This window comes from Cavia porcellus, unplaced genomic scaffold (genome assembly GCF_034190915.1).
Source record: "Cavia porcellus strain 051 isolate PalLab524CR breed Dunkin Hartley unplaced genomic scaffold, mCavPor4.1 scaffold_40, whole genome shotgun sequence".
NCBI lineage: Eukaryota > Metazoa > Chordata > Mammalia > Rodentia > Caviidae > Cavia > Cavia porcellus.
Window position 1 is genome coordinate 3,679,272 of NW_026947523.1, and position 19,799 is coordinate 3,699,070.

The 19,799-nt window shown below is 49.0% G+C and overlaps 1 protein-coding gene across 2 annotated transcripts in view; it reads right to left on the reverse strand.

The window, feature by feature from the left end:
• Atxn10 (ataxin 10) overlaps nucleotides 1–19,799 on the reverse strand; it is a 135,234-nt gene that overhangs the window by 90,630 nt on the left and 24,805 nt on the right. For both annotated transcript variants that reach the window (XM_063243710.1, XM_003461317.5), the window contains exons 3-5: nucleotides 17,809–17,891; nucleotides 7,354–7,450; nucleotides 4,602–4,760 (exon numbers count right to left, since the gene is read on the reverse strand). In XM_063243710.1, the coding sequence (XP_063099780.1) occupies nucleotides 4,602–4,760; nucleotides 7,354–7,450; nucleotides 17,809–17,891 (339 nt within the window). The remainder of the gene's footprint in view (nucleotides 1–4,601; nucleotides 4,761–7,353; nucleotides 7,451–17,808; nucleotides 17,892–19,799) is intronic.

Consider the following 19,799-nt stretch of genomic DNA (forward strand, 5'->3'; position numbering starts at 1 on the left):
GTATCCCATATAACATTTCAAAAATAAGATGTGCGCCACCACCTTTTAAAAACCCACAAGCTGGGACCGGCAGTTTAGCTCAGCGGTGTAAGCGCTCGCCTGGCAAGCACGAGGTCATGAGTTCAATCCCTGGTACCAAAAAAATAAAAATAAAAATCCACAAGCTGCACTCAGCACTCAATTGGAAGAGTGTCGGGATTCCATAGAGGTTCAGCAAAGCACTTCTGGTGGCGTGAATAGGGTTTCTGCGTACAGAGCAACAGCCTGTCGGTCAGAAAGAAACACTCTAAGCAGGACACACCCTGACATGGTAGCGTGTCACCTGCCAACACGCTTCTCTAGGTTTGGATTAAGCCTTTTTAATCCAACGTTGTGTTGTGAGGTAAGTGCACATTCACGTGCAGTTCTAAGAAGGAATCAAGGGTACCCTCTACCCAGTGTCCCAAAGGGGAACATCTTGTAACACTATAGCACATCACAATCAGATACTGACTCTGATGGGACCCCAAACCCCACTCACATTCCCCTAGAGTGTGTGTGTGTGTGTGTGTGTGTGTGTGTGTGTGTGTGTGTGTGTGCTAGCTTCTGTGTTGTTTCCTCCCATGGGGAATTCACAAACTCACATCACAGGGAAGACACCCAGCCAGGCACCCCTCATGCGGCCCTTTGCAGCTACACCTCAAACACTCCCCGCCAATCTCTCACATCTGTTCACTTCTAGCATTTTTTTCATTTCAAGAAAATTATATAAATGGAATAATACAGCATTTAAGCTTTTGGAATTAAGTGGGGTTTTGTTTGTTTTGTTTTCCATTTGGCATAATTCCTAGGAGAGTTTTCCCAAATCACTGTTTATACAAGAGTCTGTTCATTTTTGATGCTGAGTAGTTTTCCAGTTTTGGTTCTGTTTTAAGAATTGGAATCGGACTGGGTAGACAGTAAGAGTCTATAATTTCTAAAAAGTCCTTTTTTAAAGAAACTAGTCTGAGTCATACTTCTGCACAGAATGCCTGATTTTCAAGAACAGGCTTCTGATGTTAGGTAAAGGTCCTGAAAAAGCCTGTACAGATCCTCTGGGGTATCTGTCCAAAAGCACAGAGAACCAGAGAAGCCTGAAGCCAGTGTGGCCGTAACATCACCAGTGACCTGACTCATGCAGCGAACACTCTGATCCGAGAACTGTTCTATGCGGAGGCTGGTCACCTTTTCCCGTGAGGGCCCACACAGTATTTTGGGCTTTGCAGATCAAACGGGCTGCGACACAACTGCTCTGCTCCGGCACTGCAGCAGGAAAGCAGCCCCAGGCAGCGCACACTCAGCACCTCGGCTGTCTCTATGAACAAACTTTCTTTAGAGACAAGCAGTGGGCTAGACCTCGACCACGGCCACAGTTTGACAACACTTGCTCTAGGTGACCTAAATGGGGTGACCACCAGGACAAACTCCAGGACCTTGGAGGCTGGTCCTACATTCTAGCAACAAACAAGGAAACACAGTATTTTACTTCCTGTAGTGGTGAGTGCCATGAAGTAAATAAATTACATAGTCCCAATTCTTTAAAGTGCCAGGAAGGGAAGAAATGACACTTGGGTAGAGGCCTGAGCAATCTGGCCTTGCAAGGATCGAGCAGCAGAGCAGCACGCGTGAAGATTCAGAAGCTGCAAATAAGGGGTCGTCAAAAGCAGCGAGGTCAGCTGCACTCACCAGCAGGGCGCAGGCCGTGAGAACAAGGGGCCGGGTCAGCCAGGAGCCAACACCTGACTTTGCTGGGACGACAAGGAGAGTGACAAGCGCTAAGGAGGCTGCCAATCAGAAGGACGGAGGGCAGCAGCGAGGGCAGGGAGAGGGGGTGCAGCAGTCCGCCTGGGCGGAGCACACGGCACAGCCCTGGGAGAGGAGGCGAAGCAGCCGCAGCAGGTGAGCCTCAGGGTGGCGGCCAGGGGAAAGTAGCAGGAGGGACTCGGGGACTCCAGCCCAGCAGGCCGGGGCCTGGGCCCGGGCCCCAGGGACGGGAAGTGGCAGCACCATACTCAGGAGCAGGACTGCCACTGATGGTGGCACCACAGCAGATTTTAGGGCCGGAAAGCCGAAGAGCAGCAGCAGCCCTGAAGCGCTTGAGAAGCCCGTTAGAAGCACATGGGGAAGCCGTGTGTGCGAAGCTGGGACCCGGCAAACACAAATCTGGAAAACCAAGGGGCAGTTCAAGCTGTGGGGTCACCCAGGGAATGAGCCATGATAGAGGACAGTGGACTGAGCACCAGCCTCGGGCCATGCCATCTCGGAGTGGGGACAGCCAGCAGGGAAAGAAGGACGATGCCTGAGAACGAGCCCACAGACAAGGGAAGGAGACAGGACTCTGCGCCGTGTCAGCTCCCGGACCCACTACGCCTAAACTGAACGACTCTGGGACATTTGGTTGCGTGAGCCAATAAATTCCCTTTGGTGCACACGGACTTGGATCGTCCTGAGGCCCAGGGGAAGCACGGCCATCACAAAGCTTCCGCAACATCAGGAACTCTGTGGCAATAACAAGCAATACGAACCCCGCCCTCTGGGAGCGCAGTCTCATGGACAGTCGTACTTAGCAAATAAAACAGAATTCAGCAACAAAACTTTTTCTGAGTAAGCTGACTGTGATGATTCACCCCACCTTCCATCCGCACACTCAGGGATACTTTCTAAGGTGTATGCATTGTAACACGTCTTTCACAGTCCAGCTTTTGTCTGTTTGTACATGGTAATTAAAATACAAATAAACTTCCAGAAAAGTAAAAGTAAGTTATTTTCAATTCAGAAATGTTCACAATGATAACAGTTCACACCAAAAGAGACCAAGACTGAAAAAGTTCGAACCTCACCTACAAACACAAGTGGGGCCTGAGGCACCCTGCACACTCACCACAGTGAGGATAGTGCCACAAAGCCAGAGCTGAAGTAAACAGGAAGGCTACAAAATGCAAACAGCAAATCTGGATGAGTTCCATAAGAGAAAGTCAGTTCATTAAGAGGGTATAAAATTATATGTACTTAACAACAAAGCCTGAAAACAACTGAATCAAAAACTGAGGGATCCAAAGGAAGAAAACACATTAATTTACTTCCCTCAGTGGACAGAACTCTACTGCATTACAAAAAAAAAAAAGAACAGAGCTAGACAGAGAAGGAAAGAGCAGCCCCAAACACTGTGCCAACTAGACTTAGCAGGGGCCCACAGGGCGCTGCACCAAGCAAGCACACAGCACTTCCGGCATGCCAGCCAGCGACCCAGGAAGCAACTCTCCACTATCAGACGTATGAAATCATATAAAGTGCTCTCCGAGCACAATGGACTGAAATTAGAAATCAGCACTAAAAGGAAATGTAGGAAACACAGGTTTGAGGAAATTAGACAAAGTCCTAGAAAAATCCAAGGATTAAGAAACCATAGAGAAAGTGGGATGTAATTTGCGATAAGTGAAACTTACGAGGCACTAAATTACGGGATGCTGAAGCAGTTTCTGTATGGAAATGATCACTGGCATGAACGCCTTCAGAGAGGAAAAAGATGGGAGAGGGCGGAGGCCCAGCTCCATCCGGGGCGCGCCCTGCTCAGGCAGGCTGTCTTGGAAGCTGACCCCAAGTATGCTGTTCCGAGGAGGCGAGGCGGGGGTCTCCACCCCAGCCCTCTGAGGACATGGAGCACCCTGTGCAGTCCAGACGCAGCTTTCTGCAATGGGCATCTTGCAATTCACGTGCCAATCACACGGCCTCTTCTGGTGCGAGGGGCCAGGGTGGTGGGAACTGATCCCTCTGCTGCTCATCTCTGTCCCCTTAAAGAGCAAACTCTAAAGCCACCAGGGGCTGTTTTACCTGGTCACAGCAGTCCGCTCCACCTCCGCCTGCATGCCTGACATGGAATCCCAAGGAAAGAACCCAGGGATGGAGAAGTATTCAAATGAGTAAAGGCTGGAAACTCCCAAACTGCACGAAAGACAAAAGCTATAGATCTGAGAAGCTGGGGAAACCCCAGGAAGAACGAACCAAAGAAATTCATGCTATGACATCCATACTGGGGGGTGGGGGGGAGTGCCTGCCTGGGATCGAACTCAGGATCTCACGCTCGCCACACAGGTGCTTATACCACTGAGCTACATTCCCAGTCCTAAGACATCATTATTAACTTCTGGGGAGACAAAAATCTTCACAGCAGCCAGGGAGAAGCCATGTGCCAGCTCTGTGTGGAGAGTGATGTGACCAGCAGTGCCAGGTGCAGACCGGACTCTGATGTCTAAGGCCAAGTAGTGCCACGGGCACCGCGTGGGATGTGTGTGCCCCAGGGTGCCAAGGCATTTGCACGTCATGGTTTTGCACGCCAAGAGTGCCCTTCCCCTCCACACACCATACACCATCTCCTTAGCCTGTAAGACCCAAGGCAAGCCTCCCTTCACCCCTCTTGCAGATTCCTCAGCATCCACTCAGAATCTTCTCTAAATTCACTGGCCGCACAGAAAGTGTTTACTTATAATTTTGTTCTCATAATTCAAATTTTTATTTAAAGCCTCTAAAGGAAGGTGATCAGTCAGGATGACATTAAGCAAGCACCTATCTAGCAAGGTACTCACGGCCACTCGGACTCCGGCTGCTTCTGGTGCGCCTCTATGACATTAATGGCAATGTTGAGGTTTTCCTCCAGCTCCTTCATTCTTTCAGCGTTGAGCGACGTGAACAAGATCATCGAGCAGTAGGCAACGATCTTCTTGTCCGGATGATTTAAGCACGACCTTCCAAACGAAGAGAGAAGACTTTTAGGCCAATTCAGCGACGTAAGACAGGATTGTAACACATAAATAACAGTCATCCCATTAGCAAATTCAGTAGTGTTGTTTTTAGTACTGGTACTTTTAAGGATTATTGAGTCCTGAGTATTTGTGAGGGTTACTGATATTCAGATGTACACTGGTATTTTTAAAGATTTGAAGAAGATTTGTAAGGTTTTGAAACAAGTACTTCACTGTAAAAGTAATAAAAATAAAGTCACATAAGTTGCCGCTGACTCAGGACTCAATCAAAATAACACTGAACTAAAAGAAAAACGATCACACTCATAAAACACCGCGGTCCTGTTCTTGTCAGAAAAGCCGCGGTAGAATGCCTGGCAGTGCACAGCAAGCCCAGGCTCAGCTCCAGTGCTCAGCTAAGGGGAGGGACGCAGAGAAACCTCGGGCAAAGAAACAGCGCCTCGAAGACCGCCACGAGGAACGGTGTGCCGGAGAATGGGCGGCACGGTACGGCGGCAGGGGCAGAACCTGGTCAAGCGTCTCAGCAGCTCCCAGCTCGTCCCCGCAGCTCCACGACCTCAGGACAGCGCGGGCTTACCGACTGTCGGTACACCACGGCCCCTGCGCTCCGCTGGGCTGCCTTCCCACCCGAGCTTTAGCACTCTTCCGAAGAAGGCGTCCTCCACAGACCGCAATGAAGCAGGCCATTAACTGCACTCACCCACTGGCTTGAAACCAGGACCTGCCTAAACTGGGATTCAGATTCGACTATCTCATAAATGCATAAAATGAAATCACATAAGCCTCTCAGTATGCTTCGTTATAAAACATCAAACAATAAAAAAAAACTTTCTCTGGCTATCTCACAGGGCTTTAGCAAGGAAAAATATAAAGACAATATAAAAGTATAGTTTAAACCTTTAAGACATCTCTGTCTTAAAGAACCTTCAAGAACCTCTCCTTTCACTTGCCTGGCAAGCACAAGGTCCTGAGTTCGATTCCCAACACATTCAAAAAGAAACAAAAGAACCTCTCTTTTGTTTTCCCACTATACTCTGGGCTTCTCCTCCTCCTGATTACTTCTTACACCACGGCACACTCTCCTGCTCCTTTTCTACCAAAGCGTGGAATCATGAGAGAATAATGAAGTTTACCTAAGTTACTACCTTATTCTGGCCATATAGATCAAAACACGGGAGATGTTAGCAATCAAAACTATTTTACTTTTTTTTTTTTGTACCGGAGACCGAACTCACAGCCTCATGCTTGCTAGGCAGGTGCTTGTGCTGCTGAGCGGTATCCCTGGCCCCGGAAATATTTTAGGACAGGAATTCTCAAAATTATGTGACGTCTATTCCCGAGCTTGCATCTCACCCCTCGTTCCTTCTGCCTCAGTTCAATTACAGCTCCCACAGTACAGACACCAGGGACACCTGCAGCTGCACAGGCAGCTCAGAGGGGGCTCAGCGGGCAGGAAGCGCTCAAGCACCTGTGTGCTCTAAAGCACTGCTTCTCAGATGCACCCCGAAACCCACCCCGCCGGCAGCAGGGGGGCTGCGGTTGCAGATCCCGCCGGCTGGCTCTGCTCACAAACCAGCTGTGCCACGTACCAGCATCAGCTTCAGGTCCCGAAGCTGCGCACGCAGGGCCAGGCCCTCACCCACACAGTGGCAGGAAGGACAGGGGCGCTGACCAGAAAATGCCCAGCTCAGGGCATTTACACAACAGCCACTGCTGTGCTGCTTACATGGTGCCAGCACCAGCGTCGCCCTGTTCGTGGGCACCAGGGCCTAGATTAGAAGCTCAGCCTTCCACTCCAGATGGTGCCTTTCCCATTGTCAAGCCAGCCTCCGTCATGAGCTTACCTTTGATCCCCACGCCCAACTGTTTATGAACAACAGAGCTAATTTTAAAAAGTAGTACATCACCAGGAAAAGGTGCAGAATCCAAGCCAGATAAATGGACAAAAAACTCACTTCTTACACTGAGACACAGGCCACTTAGCCATTTCCTACACCGCCAGTGGACTGATTACCCACTTCTCACATGAAAGTGAACTGGTTCCCCACATCAACTGACACTGAGGGGGGTACCCCATCTCACACTAACCCAGGCTGGTTACCCATTTCTTACAGTGAGAGACAAACTGGGTATCTACATCTTAAATGGGCAAATTGGCTACTTACACCATACAGTTCTCCAAATCTGCTAACACAGAGCATCGTGCTATGCATGTAAACCCTGAGGAGGTAAAGGATGAAATCACGGCCCACAGTTTAATGCTTTATGCTCAATTCTGGTGCTGTTAGCAATGCTACTTACCCTATGACTTATTCCTGAGTTGGACACAGACGCCTAGTCCAGGTCTCACATCCATAGTGTGACTACATCGAACCTGCAGCCACCAACTGGATCACGAGAGACCACGGCCATCACTCAGCGATCTCCGGCTGTCACCACCCCCGGCGCCTGCCAAGGACCGCTGCTGTCCTGAGTGCCCTTAGCACAGGTCAGTTCTGCCTGGCTTCAGATTCATATAAAGGAAGGATGCAACGCGGTCCTTCCAAAGTTAGAGAGAGGCTGCCCAAGTACTCACATGAACAGCTCGGGGAACGCGTGCACCCAGACTATGGACTGTGAGTCTTCATTCCGAGAGGCGATGTTGCCCAGGAACTGCAGGCCGCAGCGGAAGGCTGGGAAGGCAGAAAAGAAAAACAGAAAAGTCTCCATTACACACCCCAGTACGCAGTCATGAATGAGACACGGCGCTCTTGGTACTAAGTGCAAGCTTCCGTTTGTTTCTTTTGAATATAAAGGTCTCTCTCCGCAGTGAAACTTTAGGCATGGCACTAATAATGCCTGAAATATGAAAGTCATATTCTCAAAGGCAAATTAATTAACTTCTTTAAAAGTACTAGAAATGTAAATATACCTATAATTACATTCAACATCCTGCATATGAGCTCCCATTAAAAGACAGCTACACTTAACACTCTAACTACATGCTACTTAAAATAAACATAACTGCAGGAGGCTGAGCAGGATGATGAGTTGAAGGCTAGCTAGAAAGTTCAAGACCAATGTGGACTACACAGAGAGATCCTGCCTCAAAAACTCTCCCACAAAAAGGAAAGATATTACAACAGATATATTTAAAACATAAAGTTATAAAACTTCTGCAAGTTAAAGTGTGGTAAAAAATGTAGCGGACAAGTAACAGCCAGATAATGAAGCCATTGACCTAAATCAGACATAATGAAAATAATAGTAATTAGACCATGACTTAATTTACCAGTAAGTTGTAACCATTTTAAACTGGAATGTGCCTAACATATAATGGTCTCAAGTATATACGGAAGAAAAACTAACAAAAGCAGAAGAGGAAAGAAAACAATACACACACTGGACAATTAAAAGGTACCTTTTTTAGCAACTGCAAGAAGACAAATAAAACTGTAAAACACCAGCCCAAAACCGAGAGCAGGGATGTCACCAAGGCCGGCTTTGAGGTGTGGACCTACAGCAGGTCTCTGTCACTGCTGGCAGGACCGCAGCGCGGTGCAGCCACTCTGCAAAGCAACTTGGCGATTTCTTACAAATGTAAATGTATTTTCCCATCTGATCCTGCAGCTGTGCTCCCAGGAATTTACCCAGGAGCTGACAATGTGCACCCACTGAGAACCCTACACCTGATGTTTAGGGCTTTATTCCCAAGCCTGAAAAGTGGAGCAGCAGGGGATGGTTTGATGGCGGTGGTGCAGGCAGACAACGGGGTATCATCCTGCACTAGAAAGAGGTGAGCTGTCGAGGCCAGAAGAGTCTCGGAGGACACCCATCACCAATCCAAGCCAATCGGAACCGGATTCCAACCCCGGGGCATTCTGCAAGAGGGAAAACTAAGAAGACACCAACAAATCCGAGGCCACCAGGAGTCAGAAAGAGCGAAGGGGGCCAGGCTGAGGAGGTGCAGAGTTGTTAACGTGGGAAAGCATTCTCCGGTACAGACCTCCGCCCAAGCGCACAGAGTGCACAGCGTGGAGAGCGACCCTAACATACACTATGGGCTTCGGGTGACAACGATGTGACAACATGAGCTCACCATCAGGACAAATGCACCGCCAGCCCTGGCGAGGGATCTGAGAGTGAAGGAGGCTGTGGGCACGCGGGCACGCGGGGAGAGGAGAGAGGAACGAGATCCCTGTACCTTCCTCTCAATTTTGCTGCAAATCTAAAAAACGGAGTCTGTTATTTTACTGTAAAATAAAACAGTCAGATGAAGTCGTTGGGGACAGCTTTCCATCCCCAACTTGGTGTGAACCTGGGCGAGTAGTCTAACCCTTTGAGAGATCCAGTTTCCCTACCAGCTCTTGGGGGTGCTGTGTGGGGTGCCTATAGGGCCAGCGTGAGGACAAGACGGGAGCTGACAGGGTTGCCCACGCAGCAGGCCACCCCATGAAGCCTCATCCCTTCGCCCCCTTTAGCCACCCTGGGGGACTGCTAATGTGAGCCTCCCATGTCAGGTGGCTGCATGGAAACGAAACCACAAGTGTGCTCCTGCGCCCCAACTGCCAACAGAACCCCCATGTGCTCCCGCCACCCGACCCCCTCTGAACTGCACCCCTGACACTGGTGATTTCATCCTTATCCAGGGGTGCAGGAAACCAAGGCCCAGGGCGCTATGCAGCAGGGCTCCACAATTAGGTCCACAGTTAGCAAAGGTCTCCATTCAGGGTTTGTCCTGTGATTGCATCAACCTATAAGTCAAAAATGGTACCTTAGGCTTAGCAGAAGCTCCATTAATAATTACATATGAATCTGATGAACAGAAAAGAAAATTTAACATTAACACAAAACCCTGCAGAATCCCAAGTCTTCTCGAGACAGAGCAAGCCACAAAACACTTCACTACATAATGTAGTGTAACAAACTCGAAACAAATTTTAAAGGACTGACTTTGCAATAGTGACTATGCTAGATGTAAAATCCCCAAAATAATCAGAAAATCCATATACCTAAAAGCCAAGAGACATACTTCTAACTAACCCATATGGACAGAAAAGAATTCACAAAACCCTGGAATACAATGAACAAAAACTGTTCAGAAAATACTGAAGAGTCCCGAACCCATTAGGAAATCTCAATCAGCAGTCAAAACTTTTCACAAAGAAACCGCTAACCCAGGTGACCACACTGGCCAGTTCCTACTAACTCAATTTTACACAACTCTACAGGACAGGAGAGTAGATTCCAAAGTGGTTTTATGAAGCTTAACAATCTACTAAGAAAATAAACGCAGTAACACAAAAAATGATGACATGAACTTTATACTTGCACTGAAAGCTGCTTTAACATTAGAAAGTCAAAGTGTACAGTGACCACATTAACTGTTCATAAAGGATGAAAATCTTACAACCATCGCAAACAGTGCAGAAAACATAGTTGATAAAATGTAATACCTGGTCATAATGAAAAACAAAACAAAACACAAAATTCCTAGTCACCAAAGATCACAAGGAAACTTCTCTGACCTAAGACTAGGTATCAACCACACACACACACACACACTCTCAACTACAGCACATAGGCTAATTCACGGCCACGGGCTGAGAGAAAACTCCTCTGGGGGACTGCGGTAAGGGCATCACCATTTCCAGCCAACACTGTACTGAAAATCCCAGCCAGCAAGACAAATGAAAGATCTAGGAACTGAAAAAGAATAAATCAAAACTGTCACATTTGCCCCTCACATGAGATTAAAACATTGGTAGTAGAAAACATTTTTAAACATATAAGCTATCTGCATTGGTAAGAAAACATAAAAATTGCTAGACACAGAGTTAAGGTATTAAAAACTCCATAGCATTTCTGTGTGCAGGAACAAACAATAAAACCAAGAAGAGACCCTTTATCCAAGGTTCAAATCTACAACTAAAAGTGAGCTATAATACCACCATGGAAGAAAGCACGAAACGTAACTGAGAAACATTAAAGCAAAATTAAGTGAAGAATTAGACCAAGTTCACAGAGGATTCCATTTTACCTAGAGATTAAATGCAAACCCATCCGGATCTCAAAAAAGGTATGTGTGCATGAGCGTGTGTGATTTCACATACCAGAGGCACACGGACACTCGTGCGTTATCGGATGAGACCATTCTAAAATTCACGTGAGCATGCGAGGGCTAACAACAGCTAAGGCAGGGCTGAAAAGTAACAAGGTGAGGCGATCCGTGCTCACACGCCAGTAAGCAGTCACAGGGGAGGCCATGCAGGGCTGGGGCTGAGACACACGGAGCAGCGGAACACCACGAGAGCTGACTCAGGGTCCAGGACAGAGGCGGACAGCGCCTCACGAAGCCATCTGGGTGTCAGCGTGGAAAAGGAACACTGAACCCACAGAAAATCCTGCTCCAAGTACTGACCTGCACTCGGGAAAGACTTCTAAACAAGATGAAATAAAATAGCACCCATTTTTAAAATATTTATAAACGGGACTATATTAATTTTGGCAGCATCGTAACATGAACTTTTTCTCAAATTTGCCACAGTGAGAATAAAAACAGAAGAAAACTAGCTGCAGACCAGGAAAAGATACATGGAATTCATGCCATTGACGCATACCACTAAACATTAAGAGGACGTCCAGAAAATCATTTTAAAAATCCGATAAGCCAACAGAAAAGTGGTAAAGTGACGCACCAAAAAAAAAATACATAAAATAAGAACCAAAACACAAAAAATACATGTGAAAGGGTGCTCAGAAGACTGGGAAAGTTCACCGCCACACGGGCCAGACTGGCACAACTTAAAAGTCAGAAAATGCTACGGCTGGAAAGCAGCGGGGACCAAAGGTTCGCTGAAGCCCCTAATATGCACAAGATTCCAGGAGCTGTTCCACAGCACGCATTAAGATACTTCTGAGTGGCTACCAGTTCGCAATTTTGCTTTTCAGAGCCAAATAAACTTTCGCTGTCTGTTCTGTGACAATAAAGGCGTGTCTTCAAAGGCCGTGCCACGGGAAGCCCCTGGGGGGCCCTGCCAGGCACTGCGGCAGGGTCTGCTCCTCCCAGACTGGCACCCTCCTCTGCCCCAGGCCAGGGGCACAGCATCTCCAGCCCAGCCCCTGCAGCACAGCGCCAGCAGCGCAGCCACGACTCCCTGGGGAAGTCCTGCAGCCAGAGCCCCTGCCTCCAAGGGGGTCTCCCGGCAAGTCCCCAGCTCTACTCCCAGGACTCCCCCACCACCCAGCTCCCTCTCCAAGCCCCAGGGGAGGACAGGACGCTCCATCTCCGCTGGGGTGGGGCTACTGGTCAGATCTGGGATTCCTGGGATTCAGCTTTCTCGTTGGCTCTTGCAAGTCAAGCCCTTGGTCCATGCCTGTGACAGTCATTCTTTACCTCAAGCCTTCCCTGTCCTGGCGTGCTGCAGTTTCTGCCCCGTCCCCTGCTGGCTGGCACCGTGGGTGACTGGGAGGGAGGAACCCTAGGAGAAGCAGCACCAAGCACGCCCTAGGACACAGCAAGCCGGAGCTAAGGCAGGCAGGACCAAGCCAGGCTCACAGAACCCGCTACTTCAGCAAAGAAAACGTGCCATCCGGAGTAACTGAAGAGCGGCGCTGAGGTCGACACAGAGGCGGAGGAGAAACGGACACCCCAACCTCAGACCCAGAGAACGGAGGGAAGGGCGAGGGGTGAGCACCAGGCAGGCACCGCACAGCAGCAAGCAGGTCCCCGGACCAGGGCGGCAGTGGGGCTTCACCAGCTGCGACTGAAGGAGGAGCCAGGGCAAAGACCTGCGAGCAGGCCGCGTCCTCCCCTCCTATGAACTGCAGGAGCTCACAGCCAGCCGGAGGCCAGGGAAGGCGCGCCGCATAACAAGCCAGGGACTACACAGGGAGCTCCTGGACCACGGCAAGACCTCATCTGGGAAAAGAAAAAAAAGGAGGAGGAGGAAGAGGAGGAAAAAGAGGCAGAGGAGGAGCAGGAGACAGAAATCAAGTTTGAGCCAGCCTGCCCTGCCTGGGCAACCTAGAAACTTAGCGAGGTGCTATCACAATAAAAAATACACAACACAGGGCTGGGGATCTCTTCATCTCATACTATAACACTGAGAAAGACAACTAAAAACTTGCTCCTCATAGCCTGATGATTTTCTTCCTGTCTTATTTTTGTAACTGTTTAAAAATCAGCTTATAATGAGCATATATTAAGGTTTATCGTAGAACTAACTTTTTCAGATAAGATATATTGAAAGAATATTCCTAACTGAATGCTTTAGAATATTGTTACTCATATCTGTGTAAAGTTTAACATGCAACAAGTGACTGTAACAACAGAAGTTGGTCTGAAGGTCAACAGACCCATTTATCCATCAGGCAAATCAAGGCTGGGGTTCTGAATAAGAACACAGTTCTGGAAAGGGAAAGGTGTACAGATGCCCTAGACACCAGAAAACTCCAGGCAAGTAAAATGACAGTTTACTTTTTCCAAACAACTTATCGACTGATCTTTATGTAAATATTGCAAAAGTTACAAAGCCCCTCAGAAATCCCAAAGCTATTTTTACAGATTAGGAAAGAATAAAGGCCAAAAACAACATCAGTAACCCAATTAAAATAACTCATGCCGTGTTTACATAAAATTTGATGAGAATAATATATTTGTCACCCCACTGCAATTATTCCCTGAAAATAATACTCTAAATATTATTTTGACAACATAATTACAGCTCTTACCTCAAGAATGGTAACAAAAAAACTGGCACAGTCACCCTGCTAAAAATCTCCCAAAGGTTCTCACAGACAAAATACTGGAAGGTGGTATGGACGCTTCATAAAGAAGATTTTTTTATAAGATTGTTTGTATTACCTTCAAACTTATATACTATAAAAAAGTTTCAAAAAATAAATAAAATAATAAAAAGTGAAAAAAAAGTTAAAGTTCTTGCTGAATCCGAATTTCAATGCTGAATTACAAATAAAATTCAGTAATTGTACTAAGGTACGTTTTGCAACAAGATGGTAAGAACTGAAGCTTCATGTTTCTCCTCACCTCAGGAGTACAAGGGGACCCAGGTTAGCGACTTAGAACTGACACAGCTCAGAGATTTAAGGAACAGAAATAAAGGGAAGCGCTCCCCCGTCAGGGGCTACAACAGCAGCGTCGAGATGGGAACCTCCCAACTGACCTGCAAGACACGGATAAGCCTCAGGATTTGGAATGTATAATGACACATAAACCCAAAGATAAAACAACGCACCATTAAGCCAAGTAGGCAAAGTAATAAACAGACACTTCTCCAGGGAGATTCAGTAGCCAGTGAGCGCATGCAGATGCCCAACACCTTGGCCATCCGGGAAACGCAAATACCACCACAATGCGTTCCTGGGTTCACACCCACGCGGAAGACTGCAATCCAAAGCAAAGTGTCCGGCGCAGATGAAGAAACTCACACACAGCTGGTGAAATGGTGAAAATGTACAAGGCTTGGCTGCTCGGGAACAGGTTAGCCACACCTCCACGTGACAAAGACAGAGCCATCGTCCGATCCAGCAGTTCCAGTCTAAGCACACAGCCAAGGGAACTGCAAATAGGAGCGTAAATAGAAATACGTGGGCGCACGGCAGCATCACCGTGACACCAAAGGCGAAGCCACCCTTCTACCAAAGGATAATGGATGAGCGTGGTCCTCCACACCAAGGAGCCTTACAGCCAAAAGAAGCCAAGTCCTGGGTATCTGTACGGTGAGGAGGAGTCCGACAACAAGCGGCTGAAAGGCGCCAGGCACAAAGGCGTCTCGCTTCTGGTTCTGTTCTATCAGAACCAGAACGGGCGAGTCCAAAGAGACAAACGCGGAACCCTGGTCAGCAGGAGCTACGGGCAGGACCTGGACAGCAACTGCCTACCGAAAACAGGGTCTCCTCTTGGAGTAGCAAAGTGTTTTTAATGAGGCAGAAGTGGTGGTTGCGGTTTGGTGAATGTACTGAAACGTCACGGATCACTTTAGTATAAAACCTGTCCCAACGTTAATTTATACACTGGCATGCCCACAATGACCTAACCTGTAACAACTGGCGCTCCTCATAACAGAGACGAGGCCGCTAAGCTTCGCCCTCTCTGCCCCACGCAGCACGCTCCTCCACGGCAGCCTGGCTCCGAGGCGCGCTTCCCTTTACGTTTCCCCGGGCCGCCCGCTTCTCTGGAAAGCCCCCTGAGAAGGAAGATTCCATAACTGGGTGTTGTACCCAGGGATACACACATCTTCTACAGGAGACTCGGGATGGCCAGGAAAAGAGAGTGAGGAATCCAGGAAGGCATCTACATACACACACCAGGGCTCAAACTCATGACCTCGCACTTGCCAGGCAGGGGCTTGTGCAGCCAGGCCACATCCCTGGCCCCAACATTTTTAAGACAGAAAGCAGCAGAGAGCCTTAGATGCTGCTGAGAAGACAGGTGACAGAAAGATCCCACTAGCCGCTGATGGAGGCAGGGTCCAGAGGACAGCCCAGTGCAGGTGAGCAGGTGGGATCCCACGCTGCGGAAAAGGGGTCGGGGGCTCCAACAGCACGTACTCATGCCCACCCTGCTCCTCCATGTGGGAACACCCACTGAGGGCCCTGGCTCCTGCCCACCGAGGCCCCGCTCCGGTGTTCTCCAGCTGTGGTAAAATGGGGTGCATCCCTAACCTTCCCACCCCACCACCCAGACTCGGGGCAGTGGCCTCGCCACCCAACAGTCAAACACAGACTTGGCTGTCAACTTCTAATCCCCCAACTTTGAGTACCCAAGGCTACCATTTCATTACAAACGGAGCTATAAAAACCGTTCTAGATACAGAACTTCTTATAAACACTTCACAACTAAATCCTATACCCTGTCCATTTCTTGAAAATTCTTACAAAACTACTATTGCTCAGAAAAAGATGCTGTTTATAATTCTTAGCTGGCATAATTAATTTTCTTAAAAGTACCATTTCTCAAGGGATGATTTACAAACCAAACAGAAAGAGCCAAGAATTTTGGCAAACTGAATTTGAAATGAAAACACCAAGAAACCACAAAACAGAAAAATTAAGCCATCCTGGGCACACTCTGCCACACAACTCCACCTCGAGCTTCAGGTTTCGTGCCCGTAAAAGGAGACTCACCTCTAACTGTCACCGCCGCCAAGAGTAACACACACACTCACACTAACGTAACCAAGCCTCAGGTAGTCAGAGCGGGGATTAAAGACTGTGCCGAAGTCTATGCCTATAAGATGCGGTAAAAAATAGTGCTTAATTTTTTTAAGTTATTACAGTACAAGACACAGTTCCATTAATTCCTTTCAAATCCTCCCCCTCACCTTAAACACAGGTATGCTAACGTTCTTGCCACTTTCTGAAGAAGTTCTGGAAACCCCTTTCGTGTCCTCAGCTGTCCTGTCCTGGTCGCTTCGATGTACCAGATTCAAAGCGTTTCCCTTTCATGATCACTTGGACTTTGGGGAAGAGCCGGAAGTCACCAGTGTCACAGCTGGTGCACTCGGGAAGTGAGGACGCTCTGTGACGGTTTTATGAGCTGCCTTCCAGCTGCAAGGCACTCAGCAGCAGGGCTCACCATGTTTCTGATCACACCTCATACGCACCCTCACCAGACATCCGCATTAAGATTTGGGTATCAAATAACTCAGACTTATCCTAAAACCTCTCCATTCCTCAGACAAGAGATCACATGCAGAACCCCCTGATGTTTTTAACGTTCCTGCAACAACCCCTGTCCCAAAGAAGTGTTGATGTTCCCAGTATGAAGATTTAAAAACATTCAAAACAGCCTACATAATCTTTCAGCTCTTCAAGCTAAGCCGCTTGGTGTTTCTCTTAATCAACAGCTAGCAACGAGCAAAACTAGCTTCCCTGTCTGTACCTAACTTATTTAACAGATTTAATACCTGGCTCCTCACACTGGAATGTGAGCTCCTGAGGGTAGAAATTTTTGTCTGTTTTGGTCACTGTTGGGATCGTACCCAAACCTCCAGGAGGGCCTGTCACGGGCATAACTATCAGAAGACAGTGCGTTAGGAAGCTCAGACACGACTGAAAGACCAGGCACCGTCAGCAACAGACGGCGGTTTCCTCACAGTCCTGGAGCAAACGAGCTCCGAGAGGGGAACCAGCAGCACTCTCTGCTGCGGCCTCTTTTTGGCGTGGGACAGCGGCCTTCCCCTACATCTTCACCTGCTCTTTACTCCGCATCTGTCTGTATCACAATCCCTCCTCTCGTAAGGACAGCCTCTAACATCCTCGGTGTAATCACCACCTTAAAAATCCACCTCCACGTACCGTCCTATTCTGGTTAGGACTTGCCTGGGGTCGGAATGTTTGTGTCGCTCCAAAATTCAGTGTTCAAATCAAATCCCAGTGCCCTGGTGGAAAGAAGTGGCCCTTGGGAAGTGCCTAGATCCTGAGGCAAACGCCCCTGTAAGAAAGAAGTCAGGGGTGGCTCTTGTCCTGTACCTTTCTACCATGTGAGGACACAGCAAGAAAGTGACATCTGTAAGCCAGAGAGCAGCCCTCACCGCACGGCGAACCCAGTGCCTCAGTTCCCAGCCTCCAGCACTCCAGCAATAAACCACTGCTCCCCAGGCACCAGGCTAGGACACCACGTGGTGGCCGGAGGGACTCGGGAAGACTGCACAGTAACGGCAAGGAGAGCAGGCAGGGGACACCCGTAAGGCCAGGTACGGGCAGGCAGCAGAAGGAGGACCACAAGGCCAAGTCCCAATCTGAGCAAGTCATCAAGACCTTGTCTCAAAGCAAAAAACTTAGGCTCGGGATAGATTACTTAGCTAACATGCGTGATCCTGAAACCTCCGGTACTATGAAAGAAAAAGAGAGGAAGAGGGAAGAGGAAGAAAAGAAGAGGAGGAAACGGAGGAGGAGGAGAGAAGAAACACAGCTCAGTCCCTGCAGCTTTCTGACCTGCTAACACCTCACTGCCGAAGTTCCCCATCTCATGGAACACAGACGATGTGGCCGAGCTCAGTTTACTCTCCACCCCACCCCGACTTACCTGTCAGCAGGGCGTCCTGCTCCACGCGCAGCTCACGAAACAGAAGAATCAGATCAACAGCAACGCCAATTGTATCCAAGTTCCTGCATCAGGTTTTAAAAACACAAAATTAGACATGTTCTTTCCTAAAACTGCATTCAGATGATGATTTACGCACGACGTAGACATCACCAGCTGAAAGTTCCTATGGTGGGCAGGGTAACAGCCTCCAGAGAAATCCACATCCTCATCTCCCAAGTGCGTGAATGGATCACCCTCCTCGGCAAAAAGAAGACCAAGCTAAGCACCCTGAGGTGGGAAGACTGCCCTGGATATGCAGGGCCCCAGTATAATCCAAGTGTCCTTATAAACCACACCAGGCCGGACGAAGCCACTGACCAAGGAATGCAGCAGCCTCTGGAGGCTGGAAGGCAAGGAAAGGGTCTCCCTCCAAGCCCCGGAAGGGAACGCAGGGCGCAGCCGTACCAACCCCTTGTAACCTCTGGAATCCCGGAGCTGTAGGATAACAGTTGCACGATGCACGATGTTTTAAACCATTAAGTGTTTGGCATTTGTTACAGCAGCAAAGGAAGCTACTGTGGATTAGGGGAGCAGGAGTGGGGCGCTGCTCTCACAAGTACCCTGGAATTTGGCAAGGGACAAAAGCTAAGAGGACTCTGAGAACAGGACTGGAAAGGCCCACAGTGCCTTGGGGTGGCAGCGGGGAATGTGGGTCCCGGACTGCAGGGCGTGCACAAGAGGGAAGGAGAGGCGTGCCATTAGAGACTGGAGGAAAGCAACCCTGCCCTGCCACAGGGGCAAGAGGCCCTGCCGGAACTGCATCCCCCAGGGCACGTGGAGGCCAAGGCAAGGGAAGGGCAAAGGGATTGGGACTTGGACTCGCGATCTTTCCTCTTCGGCCTCCACGCTGCTGTCCTGGCCTGTCCAGCTGTCACCTTACACCTGGGCAGTCACTCGCTCCCTGGTTTCCCAGGTACACATGTGGACAGGGATCGCGGGAATTTTTAACTAACCCCAGAGCTGACAAGATTAGGGACATGCTGAATGGGAGCCATGCTATCCTGGGCTGAGACTCTGGGAATCTTAGGGCGGGATGAATGTATTTTTGCACGTATGACAGACGCAGGGGCCAAACAGACTGTAGGAAGCAAAAGAATGGTCCTCCAAAGAAATCCGCGTTGTAAACCGTGGACCTCTATAAATGCACAATACAGCAAAAGACATGTGGCATAAAAAGGAATCTGTATTTGGTCTTTGCCTTGGGTCCCTGGCACAGTCACAGAGACCCCCAAATCCCTTTGACCTTGCTCAATGAAAGGGGCGTCTTCCGATCCTGCCCGCATTCATGCCAAGGAGATAATTCAGGCAGAGCTCAGAGGGGGGCTGGCCCGAGCGCCCCTTAGGGGAGGGAAGAGGGGCAAAGGTTGAATTCGATGACCAGTGGTCAGTGACTGAAACAATCCTGCCTACACAAGGGAGTCTGGAGGAAAGTGGGGGGCACACCCAGAGAGGGCACCTGCCGGCCCCAGTGCCACACTGTCATGGGTCTGTCTCCCACTGGGATGGTGTGAGGTGCCTCCTTTGTAGTAAGCAAACAGCTTCCTTCCTCTGTGAGCAGCTCCAGGGACTCGTCAAACCCGAGGAGGGTCGGGGACTCAACCAACGGCCCAGCTCTCCTCAGCCACGCAGGAGCACACCCTGGCCTCGGAAGGGGGAGCAGCCTTCTGATCTGAGCCTGTAAGTGATGGGGTCTGACACCACCTCCGCCCCCCCAGTCAGAACGAAGGTGAGTTCTCAGAATGGCATCAGAATCTGAATTGATGGGTGTCAAGATCTCTGTAGGTATGGTTAAATGGCCATGGTCCGAGACAGAGAGTATCCTGGGTCATCGTCTAGTGAGAGTCCTCATGAAACAGACCCAAGAAGATCAGATTCAAAAAAAAAGAGACAGAGGGAGATGTCAGATGCCATACTACTACTGCATCTTCATG